The sequence below is a fragment of the Patagioenas fasciata genome, chromosome 4, assembly GCF_037038585.1.
Source record: "Patagioenas fasciata isolate bPatFas1 chromosome 4, bPatFas1.hap1, whole genome shotgun sequence".
NCBI classification, from domain to species: Eukaryota; Metazoa; Chordata; class Aves; order Columbiformes; family Columbidae; genus Patagioenas; species Patagioenas fasciata.
In genome coordinates, this window is record NC_092523.1 from 32,538,590 (window position 1) to 32,560,479 (window position 21,890).

The window sequence follows — 21,890 nt, forward strand, 5'->3', positions numbered from 1 at the left end:
GATAATTAGATGCTGTGAATTTTCACAGGGTTTAAGTAACCGCAGAAACTCATGTATGATTTCAAAAGTCAGCTGAAACTTTTTTTTTACTTATTTTTTATCATTTAGTAATTAAGTTAATCAGGAGAAATGTTTGTACTAGTTTACAAATGTGGTATTGCCTAAGAAAATACATGTACAGAGCACCATCTAGTGCAGGATATCACTAACATAAAAGCTCTTCTGTTCATATGTGACTTGTCTGCCTTTAGCTAATTTAATATGAACTATCATGTTGCAGAAAGTGCCAGCCCAGTGGCTCCTATGGCAATAGAATTTTGCAATTACATGGGAGACTATGGATTGAAAATTACTTGTGACCTTTTGCAAGGACAATAAAATTGGATGCACTGAAACTGAGGTAATCATTTGAGAAAACCATACACTTTTAAGAGTAATCTGCTTTTCTTTCTGCCCACGGTGTTGGGCAATATATTCATTACAATAATTCAATCCAACCTGTTTTATAAACTAGGTTGGACACTGATTGTCACAATAGATTCAGAGACCAAACTGTCATTTTAGGTGCCTTAAGGACACCGTCTAGCTCCTCAGAGCCTTTGCTCAGCTCCTACAGAACCTCAGAGCCACCCAGATTTCTCAAGCCAGGCATGCACAGGTACACCAACTATGACTAATGGGCAAGATTAAAGATCTGACTGTCATAAGGGGAGAAAAGAAAGGATGGAAGCTGAGATTCTATAGGAGATGGTTAAAAAAACATACAAAGCTATTCATGATTTGCTAAGGAAGGGCAGAAAGAGGTGAACTACAGTTTTTTGTTTTGTTCTGTTTTGTTTTGTTATGAAGGCCGTATTTTGGTTCTTCTGCAAGCAAACTAACACATGAACTTGGCCCCAGGGTTGTTTAATCAATGTTTGGATATCAACATTATGTTTCTGAAGAAACCTATTTAGCATTAGGGTAGGATTAAGAGAAACTGTCTTAGTTAACTGAAGATGTAACAATGACCTGCTGGATTTCATCCTGCAATAAACAAAGGTTAAGATGGCCTTCAGGTATTTGGGAAAGATGATTTTTGGATAAACACTATGTATTCAACAAAAAACTAATGAAGCATAAAAGAGACACTATTACTGTAAAGTTTTACATTATATTTAAACGAGCACTTTAATAGAAAATTCTAAGTCTTCTTTCTCTGGACATATATTGCATACAGATTTTGGCTGAATGCTTGAAACCTTTCTGATTTCCCAATTTTCAGATCTACTCTGAGAGAACAGCAAGCATATGCTTATATTAATTTCAAAGTACCACCTGGTTTGAAAAGCTCAATTTTTTTGCTTTCTGAAGTTGACCTCTTAATAAACAATTAAAAAAAAAAGACAGAAATAAATCAACATTTTTGAAAATTTAGATACAGAATACCTCACTGGATATTTTTTCTGTTCTTTCTACCTCCTTCACAACTGCCAAAGGGAACCTACTACTGAAGAAAAGAAAAAGAAGGTATAAAATCTGTATTTTCATTCTTTTTGAGCTAATGAGGAAACATTAAATGCACATGATAGGAATGTCCACAGACCTGGCAAGCTGTGGTTCAGTTCCCCTTTCTGGGTATAACATTTTGCTAGCAGCGAGAAGTAGCTTTGACAGAACGAAATGTTATACTTACAAAAGGGGTTCAAGAATTGGTTTCAGGAGTAAGAGTTTTGGGAATGGCGTGGAGAGGAAGGCTCTAGCTGGGCAGCAGAGCTGAAGAGAAGTCTCCACTAGAAAGCCATAGGCCAAATGGCTGTACCTCAGCTCTGTCAATGCATACTTGACATTCTAGGGAAAACAAATGTTGTAGCATATAAGGCTCTTTTACTGCTCATTTAATTCACCTGGGCTCGTGGCTTCCATTCTTTTAATCTCCAATATTTTTAGCAAATGGAAGAAAACAGAAATAGACAACTGAAAATATAAAGGTGCTTCCATTGAAGAAATATTACACAAAGATGCATTTCTGATTACACATTGCTAGTAGCTATCATTATGTTCTTTATTAAATCACAACTCATAGAACATTTTCCTTGTTATTTCCTTGATTCTTACTCTTCCGTTGAGTTACATGATTTGTATCAAATGGTATGCATTCATTTGCAGCTATTTGGGAGTTATTACATTGTTCTGTCTAATGCCTGAACAAATAAACTGGTCTTTGTTCTGCTATCTTGTAAGAATAAAGACTACCTTAGAACATGTTCATACCTGTTGAGGAAATAAATTAATATTAACAGGCAAGCTAGGAAGAGAAAAGAATTCTTTTCCAAGCTGTACTCTCTTGTCTAGTAGCCATTTAAACTTGCCTTTTGAACATATAGCATTTATATATTTGAGAACAATTATTTTACCATTTTGAATTATAACACTTCACATGTTTTTCATGTGGTCAAAAAGATTTATTACACAAAGCCCACAATAAACATATAAACGCACAGTAAAATATACAAAGAAAGAACTCACCCTCCTTCATTGTATAATTTCCCATGGAGAAAGGGAGTCAAGTTTTACATCAGAATATGACAAAAGCACCCTAACTCAGTGTGCTGGTTTTGGCTGGGATCAAGTTAATTTTCTTCACAGTAGCTAGCATGGGGCTATGTTTTGGATTTGTGATAAAAACAGCATTGATAACACAGGGATATTTCAGCTACTGCTGAGCATTGCTTACACAGAGCCAAGTCCTTTTCTGCTCCTCACACCGCCCTACCAGTGAGTAGGCTGGGGGTGCACAAGGAGCTGGGAGGAGACACAGTCAGGACAGCTGACCCCAACTGGCCAAAGGACTGTTCCAAACCATAGGACATCATGCTCAGCATGTAAAACTAGGGGTATGAAGAAGGAAGAGGGGGATGTTCGGATTCTTCCCAAGTAACCATTACACGTGATGGAGCCCAGCTGTCCTGGAGGTGGCTGAACACCTGCCTGCCCATGGCAAATAATGAATTAATCTCTTGTTTTGCTTTGCTTGTGTGTGGCTTTTGAATTACCTATTTAACTGGTTTTATCTCAACACATGAGTTTTCTTACTTTTACTCTTCTGATTCTTTCCCTCACCCCATCAGGACAGTGAGTCAGTGAGGACCTACCTGGTGCTTATTTGCCAGTTAAACCATGACACTCAGCTGAAAGGTTTCACTAGTGTTCTTGTAAGCAAAGAGTATGGATTTGTCCTTCAGCGAACAAAAAAATTACTGCAGATTTTATGAGCACAGTTTGTACACATTTAGAGTCTTTTCTGTGTGCTAGAGATCCAACTTGCTGTATTTAAATCTTCCATGTCTTTTATTTAAATTAGGTGGAATATGATCTGTCTTGGTACTCTACAAATACATGAGCCAATGTTTCCATTCTTCTTGAAAAACTAAGAGTGTTTTTACAATTTCTACTAATGTCATCCATGTTTTTGCAAAGAATTAAATTCTTCTCCTCTTAGAGTAGCAAAATAATTTTAAAATCATGATGAGAAATACTGTACTTCCATCTTTTTTAACTACTCTAAAACTTCCATCATATTATTAATGACCTATACCTACCAACCTTCTCATAGAGTAACACAGGAACCCTTTTTAAATTCTGTAATAAAATCGGACAAAAATACATATCAGATGTTCTGTTTTAATGTTGAATGCTGAATATATATGTATATAAGTCTATGCATATATACATACACACAAATATATATAATTGTATGCCTCCCTGTCAGATACAGAATTTAATTTGGTTTCACTGATTAAACAAGGTACCAAATAAGCAGTTGTAGGGCTACCCACTGGTCCTCTGATGCAGGGGCATGGGGATGTGCTACAGGTCAGAAATCTCTAGCACAGCATCTACTGATACATCTAGAAAAAGACTGCATTATCTAGAATACCTGTTATTACCACAAAAAGCACAGACCTCAAAACCTCTACACTGCAGATATTTATCAGCACCGTTTTACATGATAACATTCTTTTCAGCTGCCAGAACCTCGTTTTTTCTATACTTAATTATCTCTTTTTTTTTTTTTTTTGGCCACAATCTGCTTTATCTTATTGACTGAGACTGTTTCATATGAACCTCTCCTTTTCCCCCCCCAATTGTTCTACACACACTCCCTCCCTTATTCCATGCAATTCTTTCAAGGAATCTTGCCAAACTTTTTGTTTTAGACCGTGAAAATTGAAGGAAAAATGGCCACACAGGGATTTATCATTAAGCTGACCCGTATTCATATCAATTTAGTTCTACATTGACTGATAGATTGCCAAAAATTAGTTTCAGCTATGTTAAGCTTGACTGAAACTGGCTGCCATGTTCAAAAACTGTATTTGGACACAGGCAGAGAGACTGGCAGTCCAACAAAAAAGCAAAATTATTTTAGGAAAGCAGGGAAATACAAGTTCCCAAGTTTGGCTCAGATTCGTGTGTTTTTTAAAATCTTAATTTGCATCTGCTCAGCAGAAATGGGTTACATTTCGAGAGAAAGCTTTCTAGAGAGCATTCCTACCTTCTCCATGGCAGCAAGCACTGATCAGCAATTTTTGTTATTATTGGCTATTGGAGTCTCATGTAGAGCTAGACACAAAATCCAGGAGTGGGCAGAGTCTGACGATTTTTCTTGTACAAGAAAAACATGGATCTGCATCTTGTGAAGGGGGAAAGCCCAGGGAGCCAAGACAAGTACATCAGAAAAGGAGAAGATAATGGTCTCAGAGGCAGAACCACTTGGAAGGGACTGAACAAATTTGGACAATTGTGGAGTCTAACAGATACATAAAGAAAGATTATTATAGAGTCAACCACTAAGAACCTCTAAAATGCCAGATATTAGTTGCACAAGAAATACTCTTTCCTCTACTCATGCATTATGTTCAAAGCATAGCTCACATGAGAATTAGCTGCAGCTTTTGTTATTTAGCCTTTTGGTAAACTCCAAATGTCAATACATTAAAGTCCAGCTTTTGTTACCAAATGTTACCCCAAAAAAAAAAGAAAGAAAGAAAAGCATAATTACTGACCATCTAAAAATGTTAGGTTGAAATAATGTGACTAGCCCTAGAAATGCTTCAGCAACAAGAGACAACCCACTTCTTTATGCTGGATTCCAGCAGTTCTAGCCTGGTAGCATCCCTTCTCTTCCTCCAGTTCCCTGCCTCATCCTTTCTACTTTTTTTGTATACTATGTACACAACACATGCAACAAATAAATCAGAGGAATTTAGAAGCAACTCACTTCTAAAACCTTGAACCATTCCAAAGAATGTTCCATCCACAGAGCAAACCAGCCTTATGCTTGTATTTAAATAGGTTTTTGGTTGTAATAAGTACAATTCATTTCCATTTTTGAGACAACGCAATTACAATACTGGCTTTTTTAAAAGGTGAAAGGATTTGTAGTTACTGCAGAAGCCAAAAATTCTCCATGTTGATGAAGATGTCCTTATTCCTAGATGAGTGCCTGCCTTTAAGAAAAATTCTGTACATATATTAGCACTAGTATTTGTATCTACAGATACATAGGCCAGATTGTCTTCTCATTTGCATCTCATAAAACTACTGGTTGCAGAGGAATTATTCCACATTTATAGATGCACAGATGAGAAGCAATAAACCTGCCCATCTGTTTTAATCTGGATTGATTTGCTGAAAGATTAACTAGATAAATCGTCTTAATAAAATACTTAAACAATATTAGGTTCAAAGTCTGCTGGTCTGACCTTCATAACAACGGATTTCAGAGAATACCACCACCCATGCCAAGTGTACCACACAATGCCGTTGTCTGTCTTAGCAGTGTAGGGGCCTTTGTAGTACAAGCCGTTCAAGTTGGCAGAGTGACACCTGGTGGGAAAGTAAAGGAAAACAGAAATGAGACCGCCTGCCAAAAAGCTGCAAGCATTTGTGTAATAGTTGCTGTGCGAGTCAAAAATTTCGCCATGTTGGTAACAGCCCAATTTGACAGCTGCAAAAATTCACATTTGTGGACTTCAGTGCATCGAAACAATCACAATTTAACTACGGCACAACTGCAAGTGCTCTTAGCTTCTTTGAAACAAAAGGTTTGTTCTTTCCACCCCGTTTTTTATGGGACCAGCTCTCTGAGTTTCGCCTGCTAATCTGTTCCAGTTGAGAATTACTCCAGAGTTGTTCAGGTCATGGCTGGCAGCAGGGCACACGCCAAGCGAAGCTCTGCACAAGAAATACTGTTCTGCTTTTTGTTCTGCCAGAGTAGCCCCTCTTAAGATCTGCAGTTACCCCACATGGTGTTTCATATGACAGAACCTGAATACCACCATCAGTTTCCCTGTTCAGCTGGGAACTTATATTTACAAATAAATGAAATCTGACAGCTAATTAAACATATATATGCCAATTCACTGGTTCACCAGAGCTGGCATTATATTTGATTATATGAAGTACGTATTTTTTTTTTCGTTCTTTAACATGCTGAAGCAGAAATGCTCTTATAGTTTATTAAATTACAGTGGTTAAAACAAAGAAACAAAAAAAAAACCAACCAAACAAAAACCCCTAGCAAAACCCAAAAGGCTTGAATAGGTACCAGCACAACCTTGATACCCATTTGGTTTCTACAAGAAAGAAGTTTAGATCATTATGTGACTATATGGAGAGCAAGGGATTGTTTCTTCTGCAGCACATCATAATGAATCGGCTTGGTTTATCTGCCAATTCAGTATTTTGTTGTAAGTGCTGTTAATATCTAGCTGTCAAACACAATGATGGATTTCAAAAGCAGACTTCAGGAAAATATGCAAAGAGAACACAGTCCAAATGAACCTTATGGATATCATTACTGGCAAACCTTAGTCTCTCTGGCTTTGCTTACACTTCATTAACAACAGTTTTTGAGAACTGAACTAAAAACTGTGATAAAAACCTCATAGGGAAATTCTCACATATATAGGCTTACTCATTTGCTTATATTTTTTAAGCTCAATTTTGGTGATATGCTGGTTGAAAGCTTATAAACTGTAAGTATTAAAAGTGACTTCGTTTCTGAGAATAACAAACTTGGATCAGAGCTGACATAATCCTTCTAGCCATACAAATTCTGCACTGAGCAGGCACTCTCTATTTTGAATTAAAACACAGATTTCACTAGAAGAATCATAATTGCTAAGAGGTATCTAGATCACCTGAACTCCTTTCATTCCTTTGATGGAAGGAGGCAAATAATCATTTTGTCAACAGGAACATGAGCCAGTAACAACTCTAATTAGTGCTGGGAGGCACCTATAGCAAAAATGTACAGGATTCAGTACCCAACTGCATGCTGTCTGAAGTAACTGGACATATTAAAGAAACAACTGGCATGTGACTATAGATATGATATTCTGAAGCAACATTCATTATTCACAACTCAATAAACACCTTAAAGTTAGCCTATATTCTTCCTTTCTTTTTGACAGGCTAATTTTTAAAGTAAAAAACTGCACGACAGTAGTTTCAAGAGTACAGACAACTCACAGTTATCTGTGGATACTTTACCTGAATGATATATTAAATGAAGGACAGATGTGAAGAGTTGGTTCCCAGAAGAACTGTTTGAATTCTGCCTGGATCAACTGACTCCACTACGGCCTCACATGGTTATAGATATGTTGTCCCCAGGAAGCCTGACTCAGTGAGACCTGTGGCCGCAGCTTTATGCCTGGCAGATCCACTGTGATCAACCATGCACAGTGTAACTAAAACTGGGAGTGCTGGGGAGAGAATAAGCTCATGTCCAACTAGACACATTAGCTCTTCTTTCACCAGTTATGAACCTACTGACCTTTGCAATGCCCTGGATGCAGGAAAGCTTATGACCTGGATACAGTACCAGAGTGAACCCCAGCTCTGTGGATTTACATCCAAGCTGAAAATCTGTTCTAGAGCTTTGTTTACAAAAGAATGCAGAGAGGCCGTTTTTTTGAACTCCAGGACAACAAGTGTGGAGCTGGAGCAGGATCAGTGGCTTTAAACTAGATCTGAGCTACTTCCATGTCACCTCACTTGTGTCACATCCCTTGGTATTCACATTATCGTGGCATTTCTGTACTTCATTAGTCCAGATAGCATAGAGCTGCCTATAAAAAATGCCTTTGTAGCTGGGAGCTCCTATACAAACCAGCCAAGTGCAGTAATTCCTTCTATGTTTGCCAATCCGTGCATGACAAATACGTGTTCTGAGTGCCTTCCTTTCTCTGCCAGGACTGTTCTTTTTTGGGTAGGATATAAGGATATTGAATATTTCTAATATTCTGCAGTATTTGGTTTTATGTTAGGCTTAGCATTAAAAAGTCGGTAGCTAGGCAGTGGAATAACATTATTAGTTACTCATTTTTGTTATCCAGATAGACTGTCACTTCAAGACCATGAGCTACACAGCCATAATAGGAACTAGCCTGGTAGGAGTAAGCTATCTTTAGTAGTTATGTGGCACCAGCTACAAGGTATTAATAACTGTCAAGTTCTGCTGTACAACTACTTTTGCAAAGGAGTCATTCTTTCATCCAGACCAATCCAATATTAAACAAACAAAAAAAGTTTTTAAGACAAAAAATGTAGCCAGTTGACTAAAAGTGATTGGTGATCCACTCCAAATGAACTCTGCAGCATGATATCAGAGATTTACATTACTTGAGGCCTAGATATTCCTCTAAATCTGCTAAAGTTCTGATTTCATGGGAAAAGATCAACACAGTTGCCTTTCCCTTTTATATCCTAGCGTTTGTAAGAACTACAAAAATCATGAGACTTCTTCCATATGTCTCAAACATTCTGCTGACACACTATCCATGTGAAAATGTATTAAAATAAATATTTCATTGAGTTAATAGTTACATCATATCAGTTAAGATGGTAACAGAATACTTACGGAAACAAAATTTGGAAAATAAGGAGTTAAAAAATAGAAACAAAGGATGACACAACAGAGAGAAACAATGGAGTTGATCCAGCCTGGCAGCTCTTGCCAAGTGAACTGAGATCACAGTAAGAGTAATATGCTTTCCTGGGTTGTATTTTAAATCTCTCTATCACACAGCTAGGTCATGTAGTTTCTCTTCATGGCTAAATATATCTAATTAAACATGGGAAAGAACATAGCTACTGATACAGGAACTGCTAAGGCTACCAGTTTTATCCTTTCATTTTTAATTGGTATTTTGTATGAAAGTAGGATTTTAAAATCATTTTACTGAACCCTAATTAAAAAAAAAATCTTCCTCTGAGTCCAGCCATGCTCAATGACAGAAACTGAATGGATGCATTCCCCTTTTGATATAGAAGGAATAAGAAGAGTGAGATGCTGTGAACTGAAGTGAAAAAAATGAAGCTTAATAACCTGTCACTAGCTTAACTTGTCAGATATTCTGCAGTACTGCCACATCTGGTCTAATGCAACACAGGAGAAATGCAAGAATGAAGTACAACAGGGATACATCTGCAAATTCTACATGACCTACTTGTGTAAACACTGGTTACCTTAAAGGGGCAGAATTATCTTCTTAGTGTCTGATAACAAAGACAACCAAAGCCTTCTAAGGTGGGTCTCAGTCTTACCAGCACCGAGATCTCTGGCAGGGGTCAAGGGCAGACCGCAAATGTAACAAAAAATGCCAATCCTCTTTTCTATTAGGTGTTATTATTGTATGAATATGCATAAAGCAGAATAGTTGACAATACTGATATAAAATCAAAATACCTGTTAAACCACCAGCCAGCCTTTTCCTCTTCAGCACAGTTACCTTCATAGTTGTCATTATCCCTGTCTCTAGTACTGAATTTCATTCCTCGATGATCAGCCCACCATTTTACTTCTGGATGGAATCCACCAGTGAGGGAATCACCAGCTGTACCAGAGTATTCACCACAGCTCATCTCATAAGAATGCTAATGAAAAATGTGAAGAAAGGAAAAAAAAAGGAATTCCAGTATGTCTTTAACCTTTAGCATGTCAGAGAGTGAAATCACAAAGAGGAAAATCCTCTGTTCTGTTTGTTACTATTTTTATGCTCAGAAATGTCATGCTTACCAAGGGTAAAATTTGTCAATAACTGTATGTATAAAGGACATAATAAAAACCATACTGGAGTTAGTTTGCAGTACATAATAACAAATGAGAACACCATGTACCATTATTGTTGGTAATATCAACAAAAATATAAAACCTGCTTTTATCTATGGCTGCTAAACCAAATTATTCATAAGTCTTACACAAAGTGTGAGATTGATGTATCAATGTAGACCACTATTATTACCTATTTGAAAATTCCAAGCATTTGTAAGAAAGAAAATATGATAATAAGGTTCTACACAAATCTTTCTGAAAATTAATACATTTGTTGTCTTCTACATTTATTGTCTGTCTACAGAATCACAGAATGTTAGGGATAGGAAGTGACCTCAAAAGATCATCCAGTCCAATCCCCCTGCCAGAGCAGGAACACCTGGATGAGGTTACACAGGAATGTGTCCAGATGGGTTTTGAATGTCTCCAGAGTAGGAGACTCCACAACCTCCCAGGGCAGCCTGTGATGGTCATTAAAATCTCTAGTCATTGTTTAATATTTCATTACCTCTTCACCTGCAACTCCAAATCTTGCATATTGTGCAAAACGCCGTTCTCCTTCAAAATCAGCTAGATCAATTCTTAAAGTATAGTTCCCTTAAGAAATAACAACATAAAGTATTTTGGTTAAACTAGCCTATCTTACTACTTTTCAGAACAGAGTATTATAGTAGAAGATTAAACCACTATGTTTTTATCATGCATCTTATCTCTATCATCACAGAATATTTTATGGGGTTTTATCTTCTTTTGGAATATTAAAGCATATCTTGCTATTCTTTCTAATTATTCACCTGATTCAGCTTAGAAAATTTTAGAAATATTCCAATATAAATTTTCAAGTGTAGACAAAAAATATCTAAAAAAATTGGCCTTATGGGCTTTATATTTTAGTAAGGTTTTTGAGGTAGTAATGAAAAGATAATGAGAATCAATCAATAAGCATACACTCTGAAAATAAACATCAAACTAAGACCACATCCAGGTGGCAGTTACTTCCAGATGAATTAGCTGGCTAAGTCAACCGGGTTAGTTTTGTACATGCAGCATTCTACAGTAACACAGAAGTTATCTTGGACTGAGTGACTATTAGAGAGATGGAAATAGCTTTCTAAGACTAGCCTAATCAACAGGACAGGCCTAGATTTACCTTCATGTAATGGCCTATGCAGCCATGTAAAGCCCTATAATAAATGAATTGGTGCAGCATCTGCCTGACTCTGGACTGTTAATACTGCTGACTGTGAAATGGGTAGAGACAACAATTTTAATGTATACTCCTCCATCTACTGTTCCCTGTTTTGCAGGGGCCCCCTGCATGCCATTGGCCCCACAACAGTTTTGAACTCTTTGTTAGAAAACATATATTCAGATGTGTTTTGTTCTGAAACTTGGTGAAGTTCATGCAGACTAACAACAGAACTCAAAATGTATGCTAACAAAAAGGGTAACAAAAATTGGCCCAGAAAGAGCAAAGAAACAATAGCAGACTATTGTTACAATACAAATCTTACCTTGACTAGTCAAATAATGAAGATTTTTATTTCCAAGCCAATATTCACCATTTGGCAAAACAAAATTTCCAAAGCCTTCTTCATAGTCAGTCCAGACTCTGAAAAGAGTATAAACTACTAATTTATCAAAAAAGCAAGTTTGTTTGGATGGTTATTTTATCATACAGTCATAGATCACAGAATAATTCCAACTGGAAGGAACTTCAGCAGTTAATCTAGTCCAACATCCCATGCAAGGCAGAGTCAGCCATGAGATCAGACCAGTTTGCTTAATGTTTGTCCAGTCAGGTCTGGGAAACCAACCAAGGGATGGAGACTGCACACCCTCTTTGGGAAACCTGTGGATGTTCTCACAGGGAAAAAGTTTTTCCTTATATCCAGTATGAACCTCTCTTGTTTCAACTTGTGTACTTTGTCTCTCATCCTCCCACCAGACACCACTGTGAAGAGCCTGTTTACTCAACGAGCTCTCAAACTGCTCTGTTTTCTCAGTGACCTCCTTGTAGGTGCAGGCAGGCTGAAGCCACCTCTTCTCCAAGCTGAACAAGCCTCAGCCTGCCCTCACAGGGCAAGGGCTCCAGCCCTTGATCATCCTCCCAGTCCACTGCTGAACTCTTTGTGGATGCATTATATCTTGGAACATTAATAAACAAATATTTTAGACTTTATTATCTTATGATCTTTCATAGAATTCTTTCTATTTCTCACATGTGAAAGGCTGAATCCCACCTGGCACTGCTCACTGAACCCCAGTCCAAAAAGAAGAGCTAAGAAGTATGTTCAAAGTTGTTTAAGATTAACAGATTTTATGACCAGAAGAAAACACATTAGCTCAGTCCAATCTGTGGTATAGTACAATTTACCTGAAGTGAAAACATTTTTCCTGGTTAAATCCAGGTGATCGTGTGCCTGTTTCACAAGTATTGTTTCTTTATCTTCAGTGATTTGATTAAGCTGTGAAACTCCCACAGCTGGATATATAATTTTGCGAATTGAGGTATTAGCTAGCTGTTTCTAGCTTTGATTTGACTAACAATTTTTGAACTCACACTGGTGCGTAGTTTCAAGAATTAATGTGTATACTGAACGCATTGAATCTTTTCCCCGTCCACAGTGGCTTTGAAACATTTTCTCAAGGGTTCTGGTTTCGTGCCATGTTCTAACTGGGACAAAAATATAACCTATTTCCTTGATAAGAAGCAACCATACTTCATCAAATAGGTGAAAGTATTTGGCTGTGGACAGGCAGTCATGAGAGAAAGCAGCCTCTGAGACTCAAGTAGCTGCTAGTGTCTGGCAAGGATGAAGAATGGGTTGTGTGTGCTGGTAACAATTGTAAACTGCTGCAGATTGCTTCTGTAGCTTCTCGGACTGTATTTTATAAAATAAGAATAACGAAGTTTTGTTGGCTGGATTGCAGTTTTTCATCCTCTCTGGAGATTCCTTCTGTTTCATAAGGGTGTTGTAAAGCTAGTTACAGTAATTATAAACACAGGTAATATACAAATCCATAGAAGGACGCAGATGTGAAAAGCAAATTAGGCAAGGTGGAGGCTCTAAAAACCTTCTTGTTGCTTCTAATATCTGTAAATATTTGTGGTTTTTTATATTCGAGTCTCACAACACCAAAAATATCACTTCTGGACATTTCTCCAAAATGCTTGAGTCTTGGCAAAGGCAAGGAGGTTAGGTGTTCACAAATCAAGTCCTCATCCATCTTATCTTTCCTAGAAGAATTTTACCATAAGCTACAAATTACTGTGTGTGGGGTTTCTCTCATACTTGTTTACGGATGGTATTTTGGTTCAAGCAAATTGCTTTCATTTTTACTTTTCCAGGTTTTTACTATTTGCAAAAGACAAGGTAGTCCTTTACTTGTCACTAAGAGTTCTTGCTCCAGCCATTGTTAATGCATTTGACACTGAAGTGTCCTCACATAAAATGCACAAGCTGTCAGAAAAAGACCAGAAGATATGTCTCCCAGAAGGGAGAGCCAGCAGTGGTCTCTCATCTGGAGTTTGTCATAAAGAACAACCATTCCTCCCTTTTATCTGAGGTAACAACTTACTCATATGATTCTGAAGTTAGGATTTAACTTAGCTCTATCTGGTTTATTGTTTCTCCACTTTGTTTCCAATTTTAATGATTAATTCTACTACTTACCTATCAAAATTCTGGCTGCCATCAGAACGTCTCTGAAAAACAGTCCAACCACCCCCTTCGGACATGTCACAGAAGGCAAGGAATTCAGTAGGACTCTGGATGGGTTTCAGCTTATAAAATCCACTTCGCTTATGGCCATCATTGTAGATTTCTGCACAATCTGCTCACAAAACATTCATTAGACAGTATTTTTAGTCCTGGCAAAATCAGAAATCAAGTCAATAATGGAAATCAAGTCACATCATACGAGTCACATATGAATCAGGCTAATAAAAAAGCAGTGCCTCTGCAAATACTTTTTTGTGACTTTTGCACACGTACTTGTATTTGTGTTGTTTTAAAACTTTATTGAGCTGTAATTATGTTGTCATTTCTTTAAAATAATATTTTTTCCACCATAAAATACTATCATTTTTTTTAAAATTTGACTAGTAAAATAATTCCTCTGGTGTTCTCACTTTTAATTTACAATGGTATAAACCACATTAGAATCCTGTTACAACCATGTAACTTCTCTATGTATAAACCACACAGTAACCTTTAAAAACAAATATGTACTTTTATGTCCAGAAAGTCCGCAAGAGAACTGCCAAAAACAAGAGCATGGAACCACCAGTGTTGGAAAAGGGAAACAATTTCTGGACTCGATACTGTTGTCCCTTGTACCAAACAGGTGCAAAAATATATAGGACTACCCCCCAAGAGTGTGTTGTATGTGTAAAATGATTCCAGTTCAGCTTGGTACTATTTACAGTCTGGTCTCCATTGGTTTTAATGACTAATCGGCATTCACCGCAATGACAAAATTCAGAGCTCACGAAAATACAACAGCAATGTAATTGTATAACCTTATCTTTTTCCTCTAGGAGTTAAGAAATGAAAGGAGTTCTTTGTTTATATGTAATCTACCATCAAGCAGTCATACAAGAAAGACGTATAATTTTCAACATTTCTGTTTTTCCTGGCAAAGGTAGGGCTGATTAACTGTAAGATTTTCCCTGAAACTTTTATGAACATGTTGGCTGAACTTCCAGGACAGTTTGGAACTTTCTGAACTATTATATTTCTTCTCAGTGAAAGTGTCAGTGAAGATTAGACACAGAAAATAAACACTTTATACTGAAAACAAATAGCTATGCCAGGATTTGAATAAACCCTAACAGAAAATGTGATCTATAACAGCTAAATTGTCCTTCTAGAGAATATTTGATTGGCTTATAGAAAATAGCTTTTCTTGTCCATTATTTTCTTAGTAGGTTAGCAAAACACTTAAGCATATTTTAGTTTTTAGCAGGTGTATATAGTGTGGAATGTCTCCCTCACTATCTAACCCCAAACTATCTAGCTCTGTTGGAATTAAACTGCTGCAGTAGTTAGAATGAAATAATGCAGTATCAAGAGGGAAAAGTATTTTCCAAGATATAAGGAAAGTGAAAAAAAAAGGGGAAAAAATCATCAAAACCCAGAACAACTTAGATCTGTTATTTAAATATTTTTATTTGTTATTTAGAATTATTTTATAAGAAAACGAACCCAGGCTTATGCTAAGAAAGGACAAATATGTTTCAGCTAAATGTGGTTTTAATAATCTTTTCATGTAACAAATGAGTCAGCCATAATAATAAAAAGAGAGTGTTCCAGGATGCTGAACATATAAACAAATATGCAGCTAAAATTTAAAATCAGACCTACAACTGATTTTAATTTCATTTTAATGGTGCTTTATGACATTGATTCCTTGTTATATGTTGTGATTTCTTTGAGTAGCATAAACACTACAAGTATATCCAAACAAAGCTATTAAAAATGATGGAAGTTTAGACTCTCCAGCAACTAGACATGGAGACACGGATATGGACAACTAGAGATGAAGACCATCCAGGAATCAGACCCCCAAATTGTATTTTGAATCCAACCATTGATTTGGATGACGTTTTATTACTTCAGAAGTTTGGGCCTCACTCCATCTACTACAGGCTAACACCCTTAGTCTTCTTCCACTGCAGAGGGACCAGATTACCACCAGGGTGCTGGTGAGATTACAAAAACAATTTAAAACCAGTATTTTAGAAGCTGTAATGTTCTGAACTACATTATTATTGAGATGCAGATGTTATTCTGGCAGGCTTATGTGTGTAAATATGGACGTCTCAGGGACTTCACAGATTGGAACAGAGTTGGTGTTTGCTTGTAACCCACACAACCCAGTGAATGCGTGAATGTGAACTGACCCTGTGGGTTAAAATTTTTGAGATTGGTCAAAGAAGGGTGTTTAGAAATCTGTAATTGTTTATTAACCATTTTAAAATGTCTATTATTGGCTTCTATCTGTTTTATTGCTGATATTTATTCTGAATTTATTGTCCACTGATTGTTTTTAAATTACATGGTATTTATAAATCAATAAACCACTTAAATCCTGATTTGGTTTATCCCATGTGACATAAACAATTTTTCTCAGTGGCAGGAGGCCTACGTAAAAGCTGAACACTGTCTTGTAAACAAACAATTTTCTATGAGCTTTTAAAACAATAAGTCAATGGGCCCAATTGTGCTAAAGCTTCTGGGTATCATTACAACGAATAGAAATGGAAAGAACAGCTTCATTTCTAACCTGAATACTGTCTTTTTCCTCCCAAGTCAATGACGCTGTTTTCATCTCCTCTGTCACTGTACTGAACCTCTTTCTTCTCTAAAAGCTGTATAATTTTTAACTGCTGCTGTTGCACACGATGTTCCAGAAGCCTCACCTGGCCCTGAAGTCGTATCTGCTCTTGAAAACAGTTCTGTAGATCCTAGAGAGCAAAACATATTGTAAAATCGACAATTTTTTGTCATGTTTAACATGTGACACAAAAAAAACCCCAACCAACCAAACCATGAATAAATTTTATCTTGAATAAAACATTTTGGTCACAATTTGCTACAGTGTGCTGCCTTCCACCTCAGTTGCTACATCTATTTAGAATTATTTTGTATATTACAGAGTGTCCAAATATATATTTGCTTTGCAAACAGACTTTCTCTTTAGTGTCTTCATAAATGGCTATGAGGTTGGTCAAGCACGACTTCCCCTTGGTGAAGCCATGTTGACTGCCCCTAATGACCTTCTTATCCTTGATATGCCTTGAGGTGGCACCAAGGATAAGTTGTTCCATCACTTTCCCAGGGATGGAGGTGAGGCTGACCGGTCTATAGTTACCCAGGCCCTCCTTCTTGCCCTTTTTGAAGACTGGAGTGACATTTGCTTTCCTCCAGTCCTCAGGCACCTCTCCCACTTCCCAAGACTTGGCAAAGATGATGGAGAGTGGTCCAGCAATGACCTCAGCCAGCTCCCTCAGCACCCGAGGGTGCATCCCATCCGGACCCATGGATTTATGGATGTCCAGATTGCTTAATTGCTCCATAACCCAGTCCTCATCAACCAAGGCAAACTCCTCCATTGTCCCAACTTCCTCTGGGGCCTCAGGGGTATGGGGCTCCTCAGGACAGCCTCCGACAGAGTAGACATAGACAAGGAAGGCATTCAGTAACTCTGCCTTCTCTGTATCTTCTGTCACCAGGGCACCCACCTCATTCATCAGCGGGCCTATATTGCCTCTGATGTTAGGTTTATCTGCCATGTATTTGAAAAAGCTCTTCCTGTTGTCCTTGATCCCCCTCGCCAGATTTAATTCTAAGGAGGCCTTAGCTTTCCTAGTTGCCTCCCTACATCCTCTGACAACAGCCTTATATTCTTCCCAAGTGGCCAGCCCCTCCTTCCATCATCTATAAACTCTCCTAGTGTCACGAGGATGGAGCCGGGCTCTTCTAGGTGATAACCAGTGGTAGGACAAGGGGTAATAGGTTCAAACTGGAACACAAGAGGTTCCACTTAAATTTGAGAAGAAACTTCTTCACAGTGAGGGTAACAGAGCACTGGAACAGGCTGTCCAGGGGGTTGTGGAAGCTCCTACTCTGGAGACATTCAAAACCTGCCTGGACACATTCCTGTGTAGCCTCATCTAGGTGTTCCTGCTCTGGCAGGGGGCTTGGACTAGGTGATCTTTTGAGGTCCCTTCCAATCCCTAACATTCTGTGATTAGTGGCTCTAACTACCAGCTCTCACTGCGAACATAGAGAGGGAACTCAAGGGAAAAACACTATAGCACAGCCCCTATCATAAAGATTGCTTATTATCTACCACCTGCCCTGTACAGAGATTTACTACCCAGTGAGGCCTGCTACTAACAATGTGAAGGTTCTAAAATTCCAGAGTTTTAAGGAAATACAGACCACATTGATACGTTCTCAACTTAATTGTGCGTTTTTCAAATGCTTTTAGATTATGCACTTCTTATGATAAGAATCTTAACAATGCCAACATAAATATTGTAAAGTTTCAAGCTCATTTTTGGCATGCTAAAATAAATAGTCCCTAAGAAGCTGCAAATATGCATGAAAAATAGAAGTTAAAAACTTGAAATCAATATTATGCTGTGGTTTGTACACTTAACTTTGCCCTGCAGAGTGGGTGGGTGAGAAATGGCAGCAATTCTGATATGGTGATACCTAGCACTCATTTCACCCTGGTGCAAATACGGATACATGACAAGAGAGCTGGAATAACTTCAAAATTATGACATGCTGAGTGTATGCAAAGCAAGAAATAAATAGTTTTAGATTAATGGCTACAGTAAAATAGCCAAAGTGAACAGAACCTAATTTAGGGTACTTAATTTAAAACAGCCTGTAGAGTTTCAAATAGATATTAAGCAAATTTGATTTCAACATGGGGGAAAAGCCTTTGGATTTTTATGACACATTTTACAAACGTGACACGAGGTTTTGCATCAGTAACATTGTATCTGCAATTTTATATGAGCAAACAGAGGTTAGTAGCTATGGTGCTTGCACAAGAGCACAACTAGCACTGTAAAAGCAAAATCAGAGGGCAACCTTTTGGAAATCTGATAAGCAAGATCAAAGAAGCAGTAGTTCTAAATTGGTGCAACCTTATTGATAGAGCACCATTATTTACATTATCTAAGGATGCAGACCTGTAACATTTGCCATCCACATGGAAGCGCTGATATCACATTGAACTACAGAGAGATCTGAAGTAGCATACTGATGTGCGCCTCCAGTAGCATCCACATACTTTCATTTGTATCAGGTTCATGAACACTCTCACCAAAACGCTTCCTGTCACCTTCTTGCTGCATGGTGTTTTTTTTTTTTGTTTGTTTGTTCGGGTTTTTTTTTTGCCTTTTTTTTTTTTTCCTTCTATCTGAGCAGCTGATTCCATTCTGTAGCTTTCCATACAGCACAAACAGGGTTCTGGTTAGACTGACTTCCGTGCAGTAACATTCATCAAAACACCAAGAATAAACTTTGTGAATTAAACTAACAGAATCTGCATTTTGAGACTCTGCTACATGCGCATTTTTTTCACAATTAAAAAAGCAGAGAAACTTCTGCTGCTGTCAAGGAACATCCATATAGACTGTGTAATGACTACGACATTTTATTTCTGATAGAAAGAACTGTTGCAGGCCCCTTTGTTTTTTTTTCACTAGGGAGGATGCAATGCACTTTAAACAAATAGACAAATGAACTAGAGACATTTCAAGAGAGTATTTGAAGATAAAAGAATATACGTCCATGAGTTCAGTAAAATGGTTCCTAGCCACCATGTTCCATTTGCCTGCAATCTTCAGTCACACCGAAAAGTTTGATGATCAGACTTTGCAGAACAACCCTGCAGTGCATCAGATGCTTGCTTTAATTAATACTTAACTGCAATCTAATATACATGGTGGAATAAAAGAATGGGCAAAACACATGTGGCAGGAGTAGCCAGTTTGTCAGCGACCTGTCTGAGAGGAAAAGGTTCAGCTGCCTCTCTAGGTTTGAGCTGCCCATGCCAGACTGCTTTGACAGCAGGTGGGTCTGCAAACTCACACTGTCTGCTTGCTGCTGGGTTCTGAGAAGCCATTGAGGTGCTTGACCACAAGGAGGAGCTGTACAGTAAGAGCCATGTTTACCAAACACTAATATTTTTAGAAGAATAAACAAAGTAGCCAATGACCTAATATCCCTAGAGTCCTATCTTAAGAATACTCCCTTGAAAATCTTTTTTAGTTGTTCCTAGCTATACAAGAATCCTAGCATACACTCTTTTTCTTCTAGCAGGAAATGAGAAGCAAATACGTAAAATATATCAACATATAGAGACAAACTTGCTACAGTGTCTTAGAGGGATGCTATTTGATCATAAGCACTGGTTAATGTGTGACATGCTGCATATTACAAAGAAAGGATGCACTATTATGCAGTCTGTCCAGGGTGGATGTCTCAACTTGTATCTGCAGCTTCATATAAACCCTTCAGGAAAGATCTGTTGACTGGGAAATTCAGAAGAGGCTTCCTTGACAGGTCTCTGCAAATTCTCAGACTAGTCCTGGGTGCATTCAGAAAATTATGGAGAAACCAAGAGCTGCACAGGTGGGTTGAGAGAGAGTGACTAAATAATTTAAAAAAAAAAAAAAAATAAAATTTCCAAGCTCACCCTCATGAGCAAATGCAAACTATAGAAAAAAGCTGTCTAAAAAACCCCCAGATTAATAGTCAGACCAAATATTAATCCTAATCATATTAACAGTGGCAAATGCCACACTTGCCAGTTTTACTGCAGCATTTGCTTATCGAGAAGGTTAGCCTGTATCAGCCTTAAGTCAGTACTCACAACCTTTGAGAACATGGTAAAATACAATAGGAAAGATCTGGGTGATCCTAGAAATGGTGGCCCCTGTCGCCAGGCCCTTGTGATTTCATAGGCCAGACTTCAGGTGAGTTGTTGGTCTCTTTAACATGTCGCAAGGTCTGCACCACAAAGAGCTACCTTCAGTTTTGAGCCAATTTTCATCTGCTTTACAGACAACACACTCATTATGGGGTGAACAGTAATATATCCACATTACACATAGCAGATCCCTGACAAAAACGATTTAAGCTCACGTTTCTGGTAAATAGTAAGCGACAATCAAGAGATCACCAGCCATACTGAATAACTACACCATGAGAAATAAATGACTGAGCAGAAAAAGAGTTTTGAAAATAGCCTACATATGAAAAGTACTGGTATCTGGTGCTTTGCTTTCTCTCCCTAACTCCAGCCTCCTCACTGATGTCTCTTTGTGTCAACTTCAGACAAATCCCATTACACTTTACTGCTGGGCAGCAAAATCACAACTCTTATATTTGGAATTTCACACGTATTTTTCCCATTGGAGAATCACAAGTTTGCTGTATAACTTTTGAGTGGATCAATGCGGCTTTTAGATCTGCAGGTTACCAGACTCTTCTTTTAACATACTACTACATTTTTCAGAGGATAACTCTTTTAAAATCATTGGAGTTAAACTAGTGCACGGCTAGAGTAATATAGAAGTAAAATGTAACTTAGGGGTACAACTCAGCAGCTATAACATCTTGCTATTCGTTTTGTTAGATATGGAACTATTATGCTATTACTATGTTGAAATACTCAAAAAAAAGCGAACTTGATTGTTATTGTCTCCAGTGGACAGTAGTGCCCAGTGACTGAAACCAGACTGAACATAACCTGTTCCGTCTGTTTCAGTGAAGCAACTGTTTGTACTACACATTGACAAGCAATTATCTAACAACTGCTGACAGCTCCTCTCTTGGGCATGTGGTCCCATATTTAACCAGCTACTGCAATTAACGTGCATTCACAATCTTTATTTCATTATTGTGTGAATTATTTAGCAGCTACTGACCTTCCATTAAAATTGATGACTCAGAATACTTTATGAAAACTATAAAAATATATTTTTTTTACTTGAGGTGTTATTTCCTGTAGTTTTAGAATCTGAATGCACTCCAAAAAATCTCTATTGCGGTTAGTGTTTTAATGAGATTTAAATGTGAAAACTTAGAGAGAACATTCAGAATGCTCCCAGTTTTTAGTCACAGGGTCAGCTAAAGCCCAAAACATTCAAAAAAGAAATCAAAAGAAAGGAAATGCATTCCATGGTAATGTCTTTTTTTTTTTTTTTTTTTAGTAGGCTTCTATAAAAATTAGTAATATTTTTCTCCACTGA

The 21,890-nt window shown here is 37.6% G+C and overlaps 1 protein-coding gene across 16 annotated transcripts in view; it reads right to left on the minus strand.

Annotated features, from left to right (window-relative positions):
• Window positions 1–2,422: 2,422 nt before the first annotated feature.
• The window catches only part of FGL1 (fibrinogen like 1), a 31,913-nt gene continuing 12,445 nt past the window's right edge, over window positions 2,423–21,890 (minus strand). For all 16 annotated transcript variants that reach the window (XM_065837250.2, XM_071807575.1, XM_071807578.1 and 13 more), the window contains 6 exons: window positions 16,397–16,577; window positions 13,783–13,942; window positions 11,620–11,717; window positions 10,614–10,702; window positions 9,740–9,927; window positions 2,423–5,871 (listed from right to left, as the gene is read on the minus strand). In XM_065837250.2, the coding sequence (XP_065693322.1) occupies window positions 5,712–5,871; window positions 9,740–9,927; window positions 10,614–10,702; window positions 11,620–11,717; window positions 13,783–13,942; window positions 16,397–16,577 (876 nt within the window). In that variant the 3' untranslated portion in view covers window positions 2,423–5,711. The remainder of the gene's footprint in view (window positions 5,872–9,739; window positions 9,928–10,613; window positions 10,703–11,619; window positions 11,718–13,782; window positions 13,943–16,396; window positions 16,578–21,890) is intronic.